The sequence below is a fragment of the Manduca sexta genome, unplaced genomic scaffold, assembly GCF_014839805.1.
Source record: "Manduca sexta isolate Smith_Timp_Sample1 unplaced genomic scaffold, JHU_Msex_v1.0 HiC_scaffold_3333, whole genome shotgun sequence".
Taxonomy (NCBI): Eukaryota; Metazoa; Arthropoda; class Insecta; order Lepidoptera; family Sphingidae; genus Manduca; species Manduca sexta.
The window spans coordinates 1-14,351 of NW_023594390.1; the positions used below are offsets into that span (position 1 = coordinate 1).

At 46.3% G+C, this 14,351-nt stretch overlaps 2 protein-coding genes across 2 annotated transcripts; one reads left to right on the forward strand and one right to left on the reverse strand.

Moving 5' to 3' along the window:
- The first annotated feature begins 3,611 nt into the window (after positions 1 to 3,611).
- Positions 3,612 to 5,882, forward strand: LOC119192899. The gene is made up of 2 exons (XM_037446637.1): positions 3,612 to 4,700; positions 5,532 to 5,882. Exons 1-2 carry the CDS (start codon positions 3,837 to 3,839, stop codon positions 5,880 to 5,882), a joined length of 1,215 nt encoding a protein of 404 aa, XP_037302534.1. The 5' UTR covers positions 3,612 to 3,836.
- A 1,890-nt stretch (positions 5,883 to 7,772) lies between these two features.
- Positions 7,773 to 14,345, reverse strand: LOC119192898 (bifunctional glutamate/proline--tRNA ligase-like). Its single transcript, XM_037446636.1, has 6 exons — positions 14,258 to 14,345; positions 11,644 to 11,820; positions 10,780 to 10,851; positions 10,508 to 10,606; positions 10,018 to 10,179; positions 7,773 to 7,919 (listed from the first exon to the last, which is right to left on the reverse strand). Exons 4-6 carry the CDS (start codon positions 10,601 to 10,603, stop codon positions 7,773 to 7,775), a joined length of 405 nt encoding a protein of 134 aa, XP_037302533.1. The 5' UTR covers positions 10,604 to 10,606; positions 10,780 to 10,851; positions 11,644 to 11,820; positions 14,258 to 14,345.
- Between the last annotated feature and the right edge of the window lie 6 nt (positions 14,346 to 14,351).

Genomic DNA, 14,351 nt, shown 5'->3' on the forward strand with positions numbered 1-14,351 from the left:
ACGCACACACGAAAAGAGCGAGACAGCGCATTCACGCATGCGCAGTAGGTGTGTCGAGCGAAACGACACACAGAGAGGGACGGACAATGCGCCCGCGCACGTGTGTGTGACTGTTTTTAGTAGTGCGTTATAAAGCGATCTCACGACCGAGATATTGAAGTGACAGTGTAGAAACTTTACGTAGATATAGTTTTTGCCTTTGCTACCCCATGCCGTAAACATGGGTATTGTATATAAGTTCATATCAAAGTAAATAGCGTTTTCGTCGTAGACAATTTCTTGTGTTTTGTTATTGTAACTTTTTTCGTATCGCACATAGGCGTATTATTTTTATGTATAGTTATAGGTAATTGATTTATCTATAAAACCGTGTAAATTTCACATAGGGGACTCCAGAGGTCCAACTTTTATTTATAAAATAGTGATAGCTAGGAAGTGAAAATGAGGCTGCAAAAAGGCTCTATTTTTGGCGGCTCTCCCTACGGGATAGCCGGGTTATATATAAGCGAATGCAATTTTGGCATTCGGCAGTTCGAGTTCCAGCAAGTTCAGTTCGAGTCAAGAAAGGAAGAAAACAAGAAGCCCTGAAGTGTTCCAGCCAGGAAAAACAGTGCAAGAAAAGGAGAGAGCGACGTGCATACTGCACCGCTCACGCCGCACTGAAAACATACGCCGCTACTGTGTGTCCGCCGGATCATTGTATCTTTTTACGTGTGAATAGTGAATATACGTTATAAAACCTCCCGGGCCTTATTAATTGGCATTGCCACTTCCCTCACGCAATCCAGCACCCATTGTGGGGACGGAAAGGCGTCCTGTGCCGATCCTACGCCCCACATTTTGGTCCTTCGTGAGCCGGATTAACGTGAGCGGGAAGGATGCCGGTTACAAGGTCCACCGGGGAGGTGGGCGGGACTCAGCNTCTGTTACAGCAACCTCGGCGACAGCGACTTCGGCGACAGCGACTTCGGCGACAGCGACGTCCGCTACAGCGACGTCGGCGACCGTCACCGGAACAACTGAAGCAACCGAAGAAACAATCGCCGAGAGCACAGCGACACACACCGCTACGCTTCGGGAAACCGCGCCTTGCACCGCTGCGGAGGAGCGACCTGCCGCCGCAACGGAACAATCGACGCAAGAGCGAGCCCGAAGCAAAGCAGCGTCGTCAACTAAACACGCTTCAAGGGCACGCCGCCTGGCACAGGCCAGGGCTGAACTCACCGCACTGAAAATAGAGCTAGCGGCCGCCAAGCTAGCTGAAATCGAGGCGGAGGATAGCGAGGACGACCTCGAATCCGTCATAACGGAGGCCGGACAAGATTGCCGAGTACATAGCTGGGTTCAAACTAGCCAATTACTCGCGATCGAGAGCCGACCGACCGATGTTGCGACGGGAAAGCAAGCCCTATACAGTCATCGGACCCAGTGATCGCTGCCGTATCATGGGACAACCCGGCGACTGTACCGACGGGAGCCAGTGCCGTGCACCCGCCGACGCATCCCGTCACAACGCCCGAAACAAATAATCCGTCCGTTTTATGCCATTTTCAGTGAACCCGACTGCGCAGCCTGAAGTGCCAACGATTGAAGCCGCATCGTGGCAACGAACTCAACAAGCTACGCAGCCGCCGCCTGTAATCGCCGCACGGAGCGACGAACACCGCGCTACGAAGCAACCGCCGCCCGTCGTAGCAGCCTGGCTACGAGACAACTCAGCTTCGCAGCAACCGCAATCAACGCCGAACCCGCAACAAGTGCAAGACGGCGCGTTGGTCGCATCGCGACCGAGGACGGAGTATCAAGAACTCGCGTCCGCCATAACACAAGCTGTGCAAGCCGCACAGCATAGGCAACCTTTAAGGTACACAGAGTTGCCTACGTTCAACGGTGATCATCACGATTGGCTCACATATAGAGCGGCCTACATAGAGTCCATGAGCCACTTCACGACGTTGGAAAACATGTCCCGGCTACGCCGTAGCCTCCGGGCATCGCCAAGGAAGCAGTACAAGGACTGCTTATAACCAACGCCGACCCGAACACCGTGTTAAAGAGTCTGGAAACGCGCTTTGGGCGCCCGGACTCAATCGCCTTAGCCGAAATAGAGCGCCTACGCGCGCTACCCCGTCTTACAGATACGCCGAGAGACATATGCACATTCGCCACGAAGATAGAAAACATCGTGGGCACACTACAAGCGCTCGACTGTGCCTTCTACCTCTACAACCCGGAGGTAACTAAGGCAGTTATGGAGAAACTAACTCCGACGTTGAAAAGACAGTGGTACGAGTTCGCCGCCGCACAGCATAGAGGTGAGCCCGATTTATTAAAGTTTTGTCGCTTCATAAGAAGAGAAGCCGATTTCTGCAGCCCGTTCGCGACGCCTGAAGTCATTTCGGACAAGGCTTCGCCGGCAAGATTCGGCGGCGGCGAACAGCCACGCCGGCAGCGGGTACACACGACTGTGGCAGATAAACGGTCGACATGCAGTGTGTGTAACAAAGAAACGCACTCGATGAGTGACTGCGTTCGCTTCCGCGACGCCGCCATAGACGCGCGGTGGGACATCGCAAAGAAGCACAGACTATGTTTCAGATGTTTGAAATTCAGGAACAAACAACACACATGCAAGCCGAAGAAATGCGACATCAACGGGTGCAAGTATCTACATCACCGCTTGCTGCACTCGGAGCGAAAAAATAAGATCACCGACGCACCCGGCGAAGCAGTGAACGAGGCAGTGAACTCAACATGGATGCCACAGATGTCCTTTTTAAAAATAGCCCCAGTGTGCATTTCAGGACCGGCGGGAGTGGCTCGCACTTTCGCCTTACTCGACGACGGATCGACGGTGAGCCTCATCGACGACGAACTCGCTCGAGATATCGGCGCGGAAGGACCGGACGAACCACTCCACATAGCAACGTACGACGGGGAGAGGAAGACACGCAACAATTCTCGGCGCGTCAAGTTTAATATTGAAGGAAGCCGGGGACGACTTCGCATCGAAGCACGCACCGTCGACAATCTCCAGTTGGCGGCGCAGCGCATCCCGGACGAGGCGATACGGGATTGCGGACACCTGAAGGGCCTACTGTCCGCTAAACGAGCGGAAGAGGCGAAACCCCGAATCCTCATAGGCCAGGATAACTGGCATCTCCTCCTCGCCACGAAAACACGGTCAGGTAGGAGACATCAACCGGTCGCATCACTCACGCCGCTCGGTTGGGTGATACATGGAAGCCGGACTCGGACTCTGGGACACAGAGTGAATTTCGTCGGTCAAACCACGACCGACGAACGCACAGAGGAACTTTGCGAGATTTTATAACATCCGACAACCTGTTTATAGACCCCCGCAGGCCCAAGAACGACCCCGGCGAGAAGGCGCTCAAGATACTGAACGAACATACGGAGAGATCGCCGGAGGGAAGATATCAGACGGCCCTGTTGTGGAAATCGGACAGCGTGGAATTGCCGAATAACTATGAAAACACGCTGAAAAGGCTGCACAACATAGAAAACAAGTTGGACAAGAATCCCGACCTTAAAGAAAGGTATGAAGAGCACATGGAGGCCCTAGTCAAGAAAGGCTACGCGGAATAGCGCCACGCGCGTCCCACACCACAAGGACGTGGTACTTGCCGCATTTCGCAGTCGTAAACGCTCTAAAGCCCGACAAATTGCGAGTTGTACACGACGCAGCAGCCAAAACAAAAGGTACGACTTTGAATGAGAATCTATTAACAGGGCCGGATTTGTTACAGCCTCTTCCCGCAGTGTTATTAAGATTCCGGGAACATCCCGTCGCTGTAACAGCGGACATCACGGAGATGTTCATGCAGGTGGGACTACGCGAGGAAGATCGCGACGCACTGCGCTACCTCTGGCGGGGAAACCGCCGAGATAGCCGGCCGCCAGAGGTGTACCGAATGAAGGTATTAATCTTTGGCGCATCGTGCTCTCCTGCGACGGCGATATACGTCATGAATCGCAACGCGGAGAGACACCGACACACGCATCCTGAGGCTGTCGAGGCGATCAAGAAGAAACACTACATGGACGACTACCTCGACAGCTATGAAGATGAACACAGGGCGATAACAATCGCTACTCAGGTGCGTAACATACACAGAGAAGCTCACTTTGAACTAAGGAAGTGGACGAGTAACTCGCCCGCGGTGTTGAAGGCGCTCGGCGAATCGCCCAATGCAACCGAAGCGGTGGAAATAGAAAGGACTGAACGAGTCCTAGGCCTTATTTGGAGGCCGCAAGAAGACAGGTTGGCGTTCAACCTAGACTTGGCCCGCATACCGTCGAACCTACTGAGGCGAGAAGCACCCACGAAGAGAGAAGCATTGAAAATAGTAATGTCGTTGTTTGATCCCCTAGGGTTGGTGTCGCCGATAACTGTGCGGGCTAAACAGCTATTACAGGAGGTGTGGCGACGCGGCACCGATTGGGACGACCCGATCGACGACGAACTGTCCGCCGCCTGGGTGAACTGGCTCACCCATTTGAAGCAACTCAGCGGCGTAACAGTGCCGCGCTGCTATCCCGGCTACTCCCGAGCGAGAAAACTCCAACTCCACGTGTTCACCGACGCCAGCGAGTCAGCCTACGCGACCGCGCTCTACTGGCGCGCCGAGGACGACGACGGACGAGTCACAGTCACGTTACTGGCGGCCAAGGCAAAGGTAGCTCCACTCAAATTAACCTCCATACCACGGCGAACTTCAGGCAGCTGTACTCGGCGCACGGATGGCTACGAGTGTGACACAGGAGCACTCCAGGCAGCCAGAATCCACGACCTACTGGACCGACAGCAAGACAACACTGTGCTGGATCAGAACGGGAGCCAGGTCGTACAAGCCCTACGTAGCGCATCGAATCGCCGCGATAGAAGAACACACACAGGCGAATCAATGGAGATGGGTGCCTACACGCTACAACGTTGCCGACGACGCTACGCGCGACGTTCCCGACAACTTCACGCGGGAACACAGGTGGTTCAACGGACCAGAGTTCCTCCGCGACCCGCCCGAACTATGGCCTGCGGAGGAAACACAGCTGAGCACCGACACGGGTGAGGAAAGAGTGAACACTATTACAGAGCGTCGGGAGAAACAGTACAAGGAAGTCCTGCCCGACGTGAATCGATTCTCAAATTGGAATCGCTACGTTAGAGCTGCCGCCCGCGTACTACAAGCGGTACAACACTTCAAACGACGCGTCAACACGATCCATTACAAGAGGACCAAGGCGGCCGCGAGCGAGAATCCGGATTGGAGGCGCAACGAAGCCGCGAAAAATGCGGCGAAACGAGTCGTACAAGCACCGGAGGAGCGATTTGTGACGCTCCCAGCCGAGTTGCAAGAAGAGGCCGAGCGCATAATCATAAAGGCGAGTCAGGAGGCCGCCTTCGAGGAAGAACTACGCTCACTCGAAAAAGGAAAACCCGTGTCGAAAGAAAGCAGGTTGTACGCTTTGAGTATAACATTTATTAACGAACTCATTTGCCTCGACAGCAGAATTTCAGCCGCCACGGGAGTAAGCGCCGCAACAAAGAACCCTCCGATCGTCGATGGCGAACATCGGGCAACGAAACTGTGGGTGGAACATGTCCACACACAACTCCACCATGCAGGCGTGGAGAGCGTCGTCAATTACTGTCGGCAGTACAAATGGGTCATTCGACTGCGCCCGACGGTCAAGGCGGTGGTCAGGAGCTGCGTCAAGTGCCGCCAGAGGGCGGCCACTCCACCGCAACCGATAACGGGAGACTTGCCTCCCTGCCGACTGGCGCATCATCACCGGCCGTTTACATACACCGGTTTGGACTATTTCGGCCCGCTCACAGTCACCGTGGGCCGGAGTAGTCAAATAAGGTATGTCGCTCTCTTCACATGCCTAACAGTGCGGGCGGTGCATCTCGAAGTGGTGCACTCCTGAGTACACAAGGAGCGATCATGGCTCTGCGGCGCATGACAGCACGCCGCGGGAGCCCCGCCGAGATCTGGTCCGACAACGGGACAAACTGCCACGGCGCAGAAAGGAACTGCGCAACACCCTCCTCGCTGGCGCCGAACAAGAGGCGTCGCGGAGGGCGATTAGATGGCGTTTCATCCCTCCGGGCGCACCATTCATGGGTGGCGCCTGGGAACGGCTCGTGCGGTCGGTCAAGACCGCGCTGACGACGGTGCTTCACGAGCAGAGGCCACATGAAGAGACGCTGTCGACGCTACTCGCCGAGGTGGAGTTCACAGTCAACAGCCGCCCACTGACTCATGTGTCGGTGAACCCCGAAGATCCGGAGGCCCTGACGCCTAACCACTTTCTGTTGGGCTGTCAGGGCCCACTCGCCGCACCTAATTTTCCAGCCGAACACGGCTACGGCACACATGCCGACCTTCGAGCGTCGCAGCAGCTGGCCGACGCTTTCTGGGCCCGCTGGTTACGAGAGTACCTTCCCGAGCTCCGCAACCGGCGGGAGCCCCGCAGCAAGGGACCAGAGCTACACATCGGCGACGTCGTGCGCATCGTGGACGGGACGCTCCCACGAAACACTTGGGTGCGTGGCCGCATCTGTGCTACGCATCCGGGACCTGACGGCGTGACGCGCACAGTGGACGTAGCCACGCGGGGAGGCGTGCTACGACGCCCCGTGAAGAAAATCGTCCTCCTGCACCCTGCGGCACCCGAGCGACGAGGCAGCGGCAACGAAGAGGCGGCGCCGCAATCGGCGGCGAGCACGTCCTGCACGTCTACATAATGTATCGCCCCCTGGACGCTGGGCGATACACGGCGGGAGAATGTGCAGGACGCACACACGAAAAGAGCGAGACAGCGCATTCACGCATGCGCAATAGGTGTGTCGAGCGAAACGACACACCAGAGAGGGACGGACAATGCGCCCGCGCACGTGTGTGTGACTGTTTTTTAGTAGTGCGTTATAAAGCGATCTCATGACCGAGATATTGAAGTGACAGTGTAGAAACTTTACGTAGATATAGTTTTTGCCTTTGCCTACCCCATGCCGTAAACATGGGTATTGTATATAAGTTCATATCAAAGTAAATAGCGTTTTTAAGGCCTTTGTGCGTCGTCTGTAGACAAATTTCTTGTGTTTTGTTATTGTAACTTTTTCGTATCGCACATAGGCGTATTATTTTTATGTATAGTTATAGGTAATTGATTTATCTATAAAACCGTGTAAATTTCACATAGGGGACTCCAGAGGTCCAACTTTTATTTATAAAATAGTGATAGCTAGGAAGTGAAAATGAGGCTGCAAAAAGGCTCTATTTTTGGCGGCTCTCCTACGGGATAGCCGGGTTATATATAAGCGAATGCAATTTTGGCATTCGGCAGTTCGAGTTCCAGCAAGTTCAGTTCGAGTCAAGAAAAGGAAGAAAACAAGAAGCCCTGAAGTGTTCCAGCCAGGAAAAACAGTGCAAGAAAGGAGAGAGCGACGTGCATACTGCACCGCTCACGCCGCACTGCGAAACGTACGCCGCTACTGTGTGTCCGCCGGATCATTGTATCTTTTACGTGTGAATAGTGAATATACGTTATAAAAACCTCCCGGGCCTTATTAATTGGCATTGCCACTTCCCCTCACGCAATCCAGCACCCATTGTGGGGACGGAAAGGCGTCCTGTGCCGATCCTACGCCCCACAATAAGGTTTCTTTTATCCCGGAATAACGTTTTCACGCAGGTGGAGCCGCAGGCAAAAGTTACTATATTATGATTTTTTTTATTAACATACTAGGTGTAGTAGTATAAAACTAATTTACCTTTGGTGATGACTTGAGAGTACCACTCTGGCAAATCTGTATCTTTGTTGGCTTCAAGACCCAGCCTTGTTATTTTCTTAACACCACTAGACGATTCCTCTTTGGCTGGCTTTGGTGACTGCAACAAATTAAACATAGCATCACGGTTTTCCCTTTTTTAGGGTAGACAAGAGTGTATTCATTATAAATTTTATCCCTAATTTAAAATATCCATAGTTATATAAGTAATTTTAATTGTTATTTAGAAATAATAATAATTATTCCTATACATTGTTTTGAAGTAACATAAGTGTAACTTCATTCGCCTAAGTGATAAATAAAGTGTTTTTATTTAGTGTAACACACCTTTTTTGTGTCATGCAATGCACAATTCTAGACTTTGGACTTATACAAAGTACATAACATCATATTACTCGACTCGGGGATCGAACCTGACACTTCGGCGTGACAATTGTAAGTACCCGTGTAAATACATATTGGTGTACAAATAGCCCAAAGCCAGTTTGTAGAGACTAATTTCTGTAACAACTGCACCGATTTTTAACTAATAGGAAGCTACATTACTTTAGAGTGCTATAGGCTACTTAATACCGGGAAAATATACTTAGTCTGGCCATAAATACTGTTACACTTAATTATAAAAAAATATTACATTTGAATTTCGAATCTGTCATTTTTATACGATTGTTCATTGTGTTTTCTCATTTTGGCGCCAATACATTGTAAAATATTTTGCGATATTAAAATGGTGTGGGGTGATAAAGAGAACCGAATCGCTGTGATAGCATTACACAAAGTAGGTATGGAGCCAAATGCAATTTTTAAAACTCTCCATACACTTGGTATTAGTAAAATGTTTGTGTACCGGGCTATTAATAGGTACAATGAGACCTCCTCTGTTTGTGACAGAAAAGATCTGGCCGTCCACGTAGTGTTCGTACGAAAAAGGTGGTCAAAGCAGTAAGGGAAAGAATTCGAAGAAATCCTGTCCGAAAGCAAAAGATTTTATCTCGGGAAATGAAGATAGCACCTAGAACCATGTCGCGTATTTTAAAAGATGACTTAGGACTTGCAGCCTATAAGAGACGCACTGGCCATTTCTTAACTGATAATTTAAAGAAGAATAGGGTGGTAAAATCGAAACAACTACTGAAGCGGTACGCAAAGGGAGGTCACAGAAAAATTTTGTTTACGGATGAGAAAATTTTTACAATTGAGCAACATTTTAACAAACAAAATGACCGTATTTATGCTCAAAGCTCTAAGGAAGCTTCCCAATTAGTCGACAGAGTGCAACGTGGACATTATCCGACTTCAGTGATGGTTTGGTGGGGTGTTAGCTATGAAGGAGTGACTGAGCCATATTTTTGTGAAAAGGTATCAAAACATCGGCACAAGTGTATCAAGATACCATTCTTGAGAAGGTAGTTAAGCCCCTTAACATCACCATGTTCAATAACCAAGTATGGTCCTTCCAGCAAGACTCGGCGCCGGGTCATAAAGCTCGGTCCACGCAGTCTTGGTTGGAATCGAACGTTTCGGACTTCATCAGAGCTGAAGACTGGCCGTCGTCTAGTCCCGATCTTAATCCGCTGGATTATGATTTGTGGTCAGTTTTAGAGAGTACAGCTTGCTCTAAACGCCATGATAATTTGAGTCCCTAAAACAATCTATACGATTGGCAGTGAAGAATTTTCCCATGGAAAGAGTGCGTGCTTCTATTGATAACTGGCCTCATCGTTTAAAGGACTGTATTGCAGCCAATGGAGACCACTTCGAATAAGCTTTTTATATTTTTAATTGTTTTATATTTATGTATTAAACTGACACACTGTAAAAGTAATAAATGTTATTTGCAGTTAACAATTTTCTTTTTTCTTTATTACAATATTTATGGCAAGACTAGGTATAATATCAGCCCTGTATTATATACTGTCTTACTGTTGGGCACGGGCCTCCTCTACTACTGAGGGGGACTAGGCCTTAGTCCACGCTGGCCTAGTGCATATTGATAGACTTCATACACCCACGAAATTCCTATAGAGAACTTCTCAGGTATACAGGTTTCCTCACGATGTTTTCCTTCACCGTTAAAGCAAGCGATAATTCACAAAGAATCCATACATAATTTTTTAGAAAAAAATTGTCACACAAATACTTTTTCGTGCAAGCCCTGATAATGGCCAAAACTATTATAATAAAAAATTAAGTAATACCTTTTCCTTCGGTTTAGCTTCCTTCTTGGCCTCCTTCGGTTTGTCTGCCTTCTCCTTGGATTTGGATTCTTTGGAAGCGGGCGCGACGTACGGCGTGCCGGCCAGCTTCTCATACTGGCGTTTCAGGTCTAGAAGCTTCTTTACTTCGAAGTCCACTGTCGTCTATACATAATGGTTATTTACATCTGAGAGTGCGTCTAGGTATAACGATTTCACGAAGTACAACAAAATATCTAAGTTACTTTACAAAAAGCCAGCCAGTGTTTTTATTTACAACTTATGGGAAATATTTTTTATGTTAGTTCTTTTTGCAAAACCGCGTCTATTTATTTATTTAAATTATTATTTACACTTACATTTTTTTTTGTTATAGCTTTGAATGACGAGACGAGCTTGCCTGATGGTAAGCGATACGACCGCCCATAGCAGTAGAAACACCATCCAACACCTTGAATTAAACGATGTATGTAAAACTATGCATTTTATGTACCTTTTCAGCTTTTTTCGCCTTCAACGCCCTCACGAAATCGCCCTGCTTGGTGATCTCGACGTGGAGAGCCACAGCTTTGGGGTCGTTACCTACCATTTTCTAAAAAAAAACAATGAACTTTGAAAAAAGAGAGGAAAAAAACTGTATTTATGTCTGAGAAAAATATCCCAATAAAAGTATATAAGTAATATTAAAAATAATTTATTGGAAATGAATATAACTCTCGCGGAATATTTATCTTTAACATATTTAATATAATATAGCAAACTTACTGACGTCTTTGGTGTCCAACTATTACCAGTGAGCGCCTTGTATTGTTCTTTTAAGTTGAGTAGGTTCTTGACCTGTAGATAAATAATAGAATTTTATGCTCTAATGGTAAGTTCAGACTAGCAAGTTCTTGCAGCAATATATTGCACAAGAACTTCCCCCTTTTTTATTGCTTTGAATGACGGGACCAGCTTGCCGTTCAATTCAACTGATGGTAAGCAATACGACCGCCTATAAACAGTAGAAACATCATCCAACACCTTGAATTACAAAGTATTCTTATTATTTTAGTGAAGACAAAGTTGATTATAGTTTGACAGTAAAAAATTCTGCGTGCTGCGCTCCGGCATATATGCACTGGCTCTTATGGTGTTATATAATGTCTGCCCTGTATTATATACTGTCCCACTGTTGGGCACGGGCCTCTACTACTGAGAGGGATTAAGCCTTAGTCCATCACACTGGCCTAGTGCGGGTTGGTAGACTTTACACACCCTTAAAATTCCTATAGAGAACTTCTGTATGCAGGTTTCCTCATGATATTTTCCTTCACCGTTAAAGCAAGCGATAATTCAGCACGAATACACACATAATATAAGCGGCGATAGCCTAGTTGGGTGTGGAATGGACTGCCTAAACGAATGTCTGCAGGTTCCAAGGGCACAAACCTCTGACTTTTTTAAAATTATATTGATTGTTGATCTAATAGTACGGCCCTCAGTAAATTTACTAAATGTCGGCTCCTGAATTTTTCTCAAGTCACACCTAAGTCACACATTAAAAATTAAAACGACCTGATTTCGCTTCAGGAATATAACAACCCTATTATTAAGTCCTTAGATATGTTATCAACGATCATTACTTACCTCAACATCAATGATAGACTTTTCGGCTATGTCACCCTTGAGTTTGCGCACTTTGTCACCCTGCGCGATGATCTGTGCGTCCAGCTCTGTCACCCTCGGGTCGACGGCGGGCGCCAGCAGTGCGCGCTCCCTCTCGCGCTGGTGTTCTGCTGCTCTCTGCACCGCTGTTATCCACTCCTGGTTGTCAAATAGGGATTTTAATCTCTTACAATTAAGGTATATTTTTGTCTAATAAAAAATTTAAAAATTATATGCAGGCATAAACATTAATAAATAATTACAAAAATATTTTCAATAGGTTGCAGTCACACATAGTGCTAAAAACAATAAATATAAATGAAAACTACGGAAAAAAATAATGATGCTCGGTGAAAAGATAGACAGCGATAAATTATGATAATATTATACAGGATCATCTTAACATAGGGTTACGAAATAAAACAATATAGTTATCTTCTTTAGAATAACACTTTACAATAAGTTATTCGAACCGTAACTGTAAAAAAAGTGCAAGTTACGAACGAAATAAATATTAATAAAAAGTAATTTAAATTTTACTGGTCATAATGCCATTAGTACTACTCTAAGAGAATTCGTCGCGGCGGCAACATCACGCTTTAAGTCAGAAGTATACTTACGCACACACCATATTCGCAGAAAACTACAAAACGATAAAAAAATTTGACAATATTCGTTATTCATAGAAGATTATTGGCACAAAGTTAGCATAGGTAAACACAAGAATTTTGTTTTTATTAATGTCAATATGACCCTATATAATTCATATTCGCTATCCTTTTACCGAGCGTAGACTCTCAATATAAAACTATATAATCTTTAAAATCTAACTTTTATACAGAAACATGCTTACGTCCTTAAGCTCAAGCCCCCACCCCCTATAGGATAAACAGAGGCGCAACTAGGGTAGGCATTCATCGATATTTTAACGGGTAAAATTATACCAATAATACCTCAAGGAAGCATGACTTATAAATACGCACTAAATATTACGTACTTAACAATAACTGTTCAATAAATGGATTAATAATAATTTAAGTCTGCTAAAATATTGCAGCATAAATAATGACCTATCTGATGTGTGGCGTCATGCTTACTTGCCAGAAATTCTTGATGTGAACACACCCTAACGCGAAGCAAATATGCTGAATGCACTAAGTGCAAAATATACGAATAAATATTGTCTTAATCGTGCGATGCGATGCGTACTTTTATCAGTCAACTACTACTACAGGTAAGTATAACGAAATGAGTCGTTGGCTTCTTATTTTTTTCCCAAGGTGAATAATTACTTTATTCTCTATGCATTATGATGTTATTCAACCAATTTCCGAACTTTTTTAATACTGTTATTTATCTCAATCATAGACATAAAGAATGCTCTATGAAATACAGTCACATGATTAACTATAGTGTAGAAAGAGACAAAGCGATTGAGGGGCCAATACATGCCGCACATAACGAAAGCCTAATACGCATGTGCATTCCTCCGCTTCTACAAGCTTGTCACTGGCTCAACAGAATTTTTGAAAAAGGAACTCTAATGGCGACGTGTTCGCTTAATCTCATTTTTCGAAAATATTCAAAGTTAACGCCTATCAAACGACTCGTTTCGCTTGCAAACGGAGCGAATTAAACTTAAGGGGTGGAGAAAAATAAAATCTTGATAAAGAATATGACACAAACAATCCGATCTAATTGTCATCTGAAACGTCATATTTGTTATTTTTTTTATAATATTTTTATTTCAATAAGGTATAAGATTTATTAGTGTTTAAAACTATCGTTTGACCCCTTAAGTTCTATCGCCCCGTCTCATCTACAAGATTTCTGTACCCTTCCAGTAATCGCTCTGTAATTGGCCTCTAATTTTTTAAGAGCTCTAACAGTGGGCTCCATTTTGGGTTTGGGGGCTTTGCTGGCTCTCATTAATCTTACACGGTCAGCCCGCCTGATCAGTGCGTCGTCTAACTCATCGTCTCCTGACAATATATGGACATTCCTGGCCGGTGGTGCTGGCGGTAACCACTCCTGAGGAATACATAGGTAGCATCACGGCTTTTCTCCTATTGAGTAGGCAGAAGTGTTACCTGTAAACCTGTTATAAGTTCCTGTCACAATACCAGCCTTGGGGTTGGAATTGATCAGAAAAACCCAATATTACTGCCCAACCCGGTATCGAACCCGAGGTATCAGTACGGGGAAAAGGATTCAGTACGTCACGCCGTCGATCAAAGAATTGTTGTTGAAATTTTCAAGGGTTAGAAAAGCTATGTTACACATCTTGATTTAGTTTCAATCACTACTGTGCCATGAGGTAGTTATTAAGTTGTTAGTAGATTAAAGTTATGAACGAATAATTGTCCCAAGGTGTTGGATTCCCATTGGAGTTATCATGGCGTTGCATAAAACTGAATCAAAGGTTAATACTATATGTTAATAAAGGAAACAACAGTTTAATAATGTTTCTGATACTGGATGATATGATACACCATACAATCTATACAATGAAATATTCATGTTTTTTTTCAATCAACATTCAGGTTATTGTAACTGTCAAAGAAATTATTAAACTCACTAGTGAAAACACATTTACCTTTCCAGTAATCGCTTTGTATTCGGCCTTGAAGTTTTTGAGTACTTCGATGGCTTGATCGAGGACAGATTTGTCGATATTGTCAGCTCTCAGC

Excerpts from the sequence above, each read along its gene's own strand:
- LOC119192899 (XM_037446637.1), top strand. The coding sequence starts at position 3,837 with ATGTTCATGCAGGTGGGACTACGCGAGGAAGATCGCGACGCACTGCGC. Across the intron at positions 4,701-5,531 it reads TACTGGCGGCCAAGGCAAAG|CAGAATTTCAGCCGCCACGG; the intron begins GTAGCTCCACTC and ends TTGCCTCGACAG.
- LOC119192898 (XM_037446636.1), bottom strand. The coding sequence starts at position 10,603 with ATGGTAGGTAACGACCCCAAAGCTGTGGCTCTCCACGTCGAGATCACC. Across the intron at positions 10,180-10,507 it reads AGGCGAAAAAAGCTGAAAAG|ACGACAGTGGACTTCGAAGT; the intron begins GTACATAAAATG and ends CATTATGTATAG. Across the intron at positions 7,920-10,017 it reads AAGCTAAACCGAAGGAAAAG|TCACCAAAGCCAGCCAAAGA; the intron begins GTATTACTTAAT and ends AATTTGTTGCAG.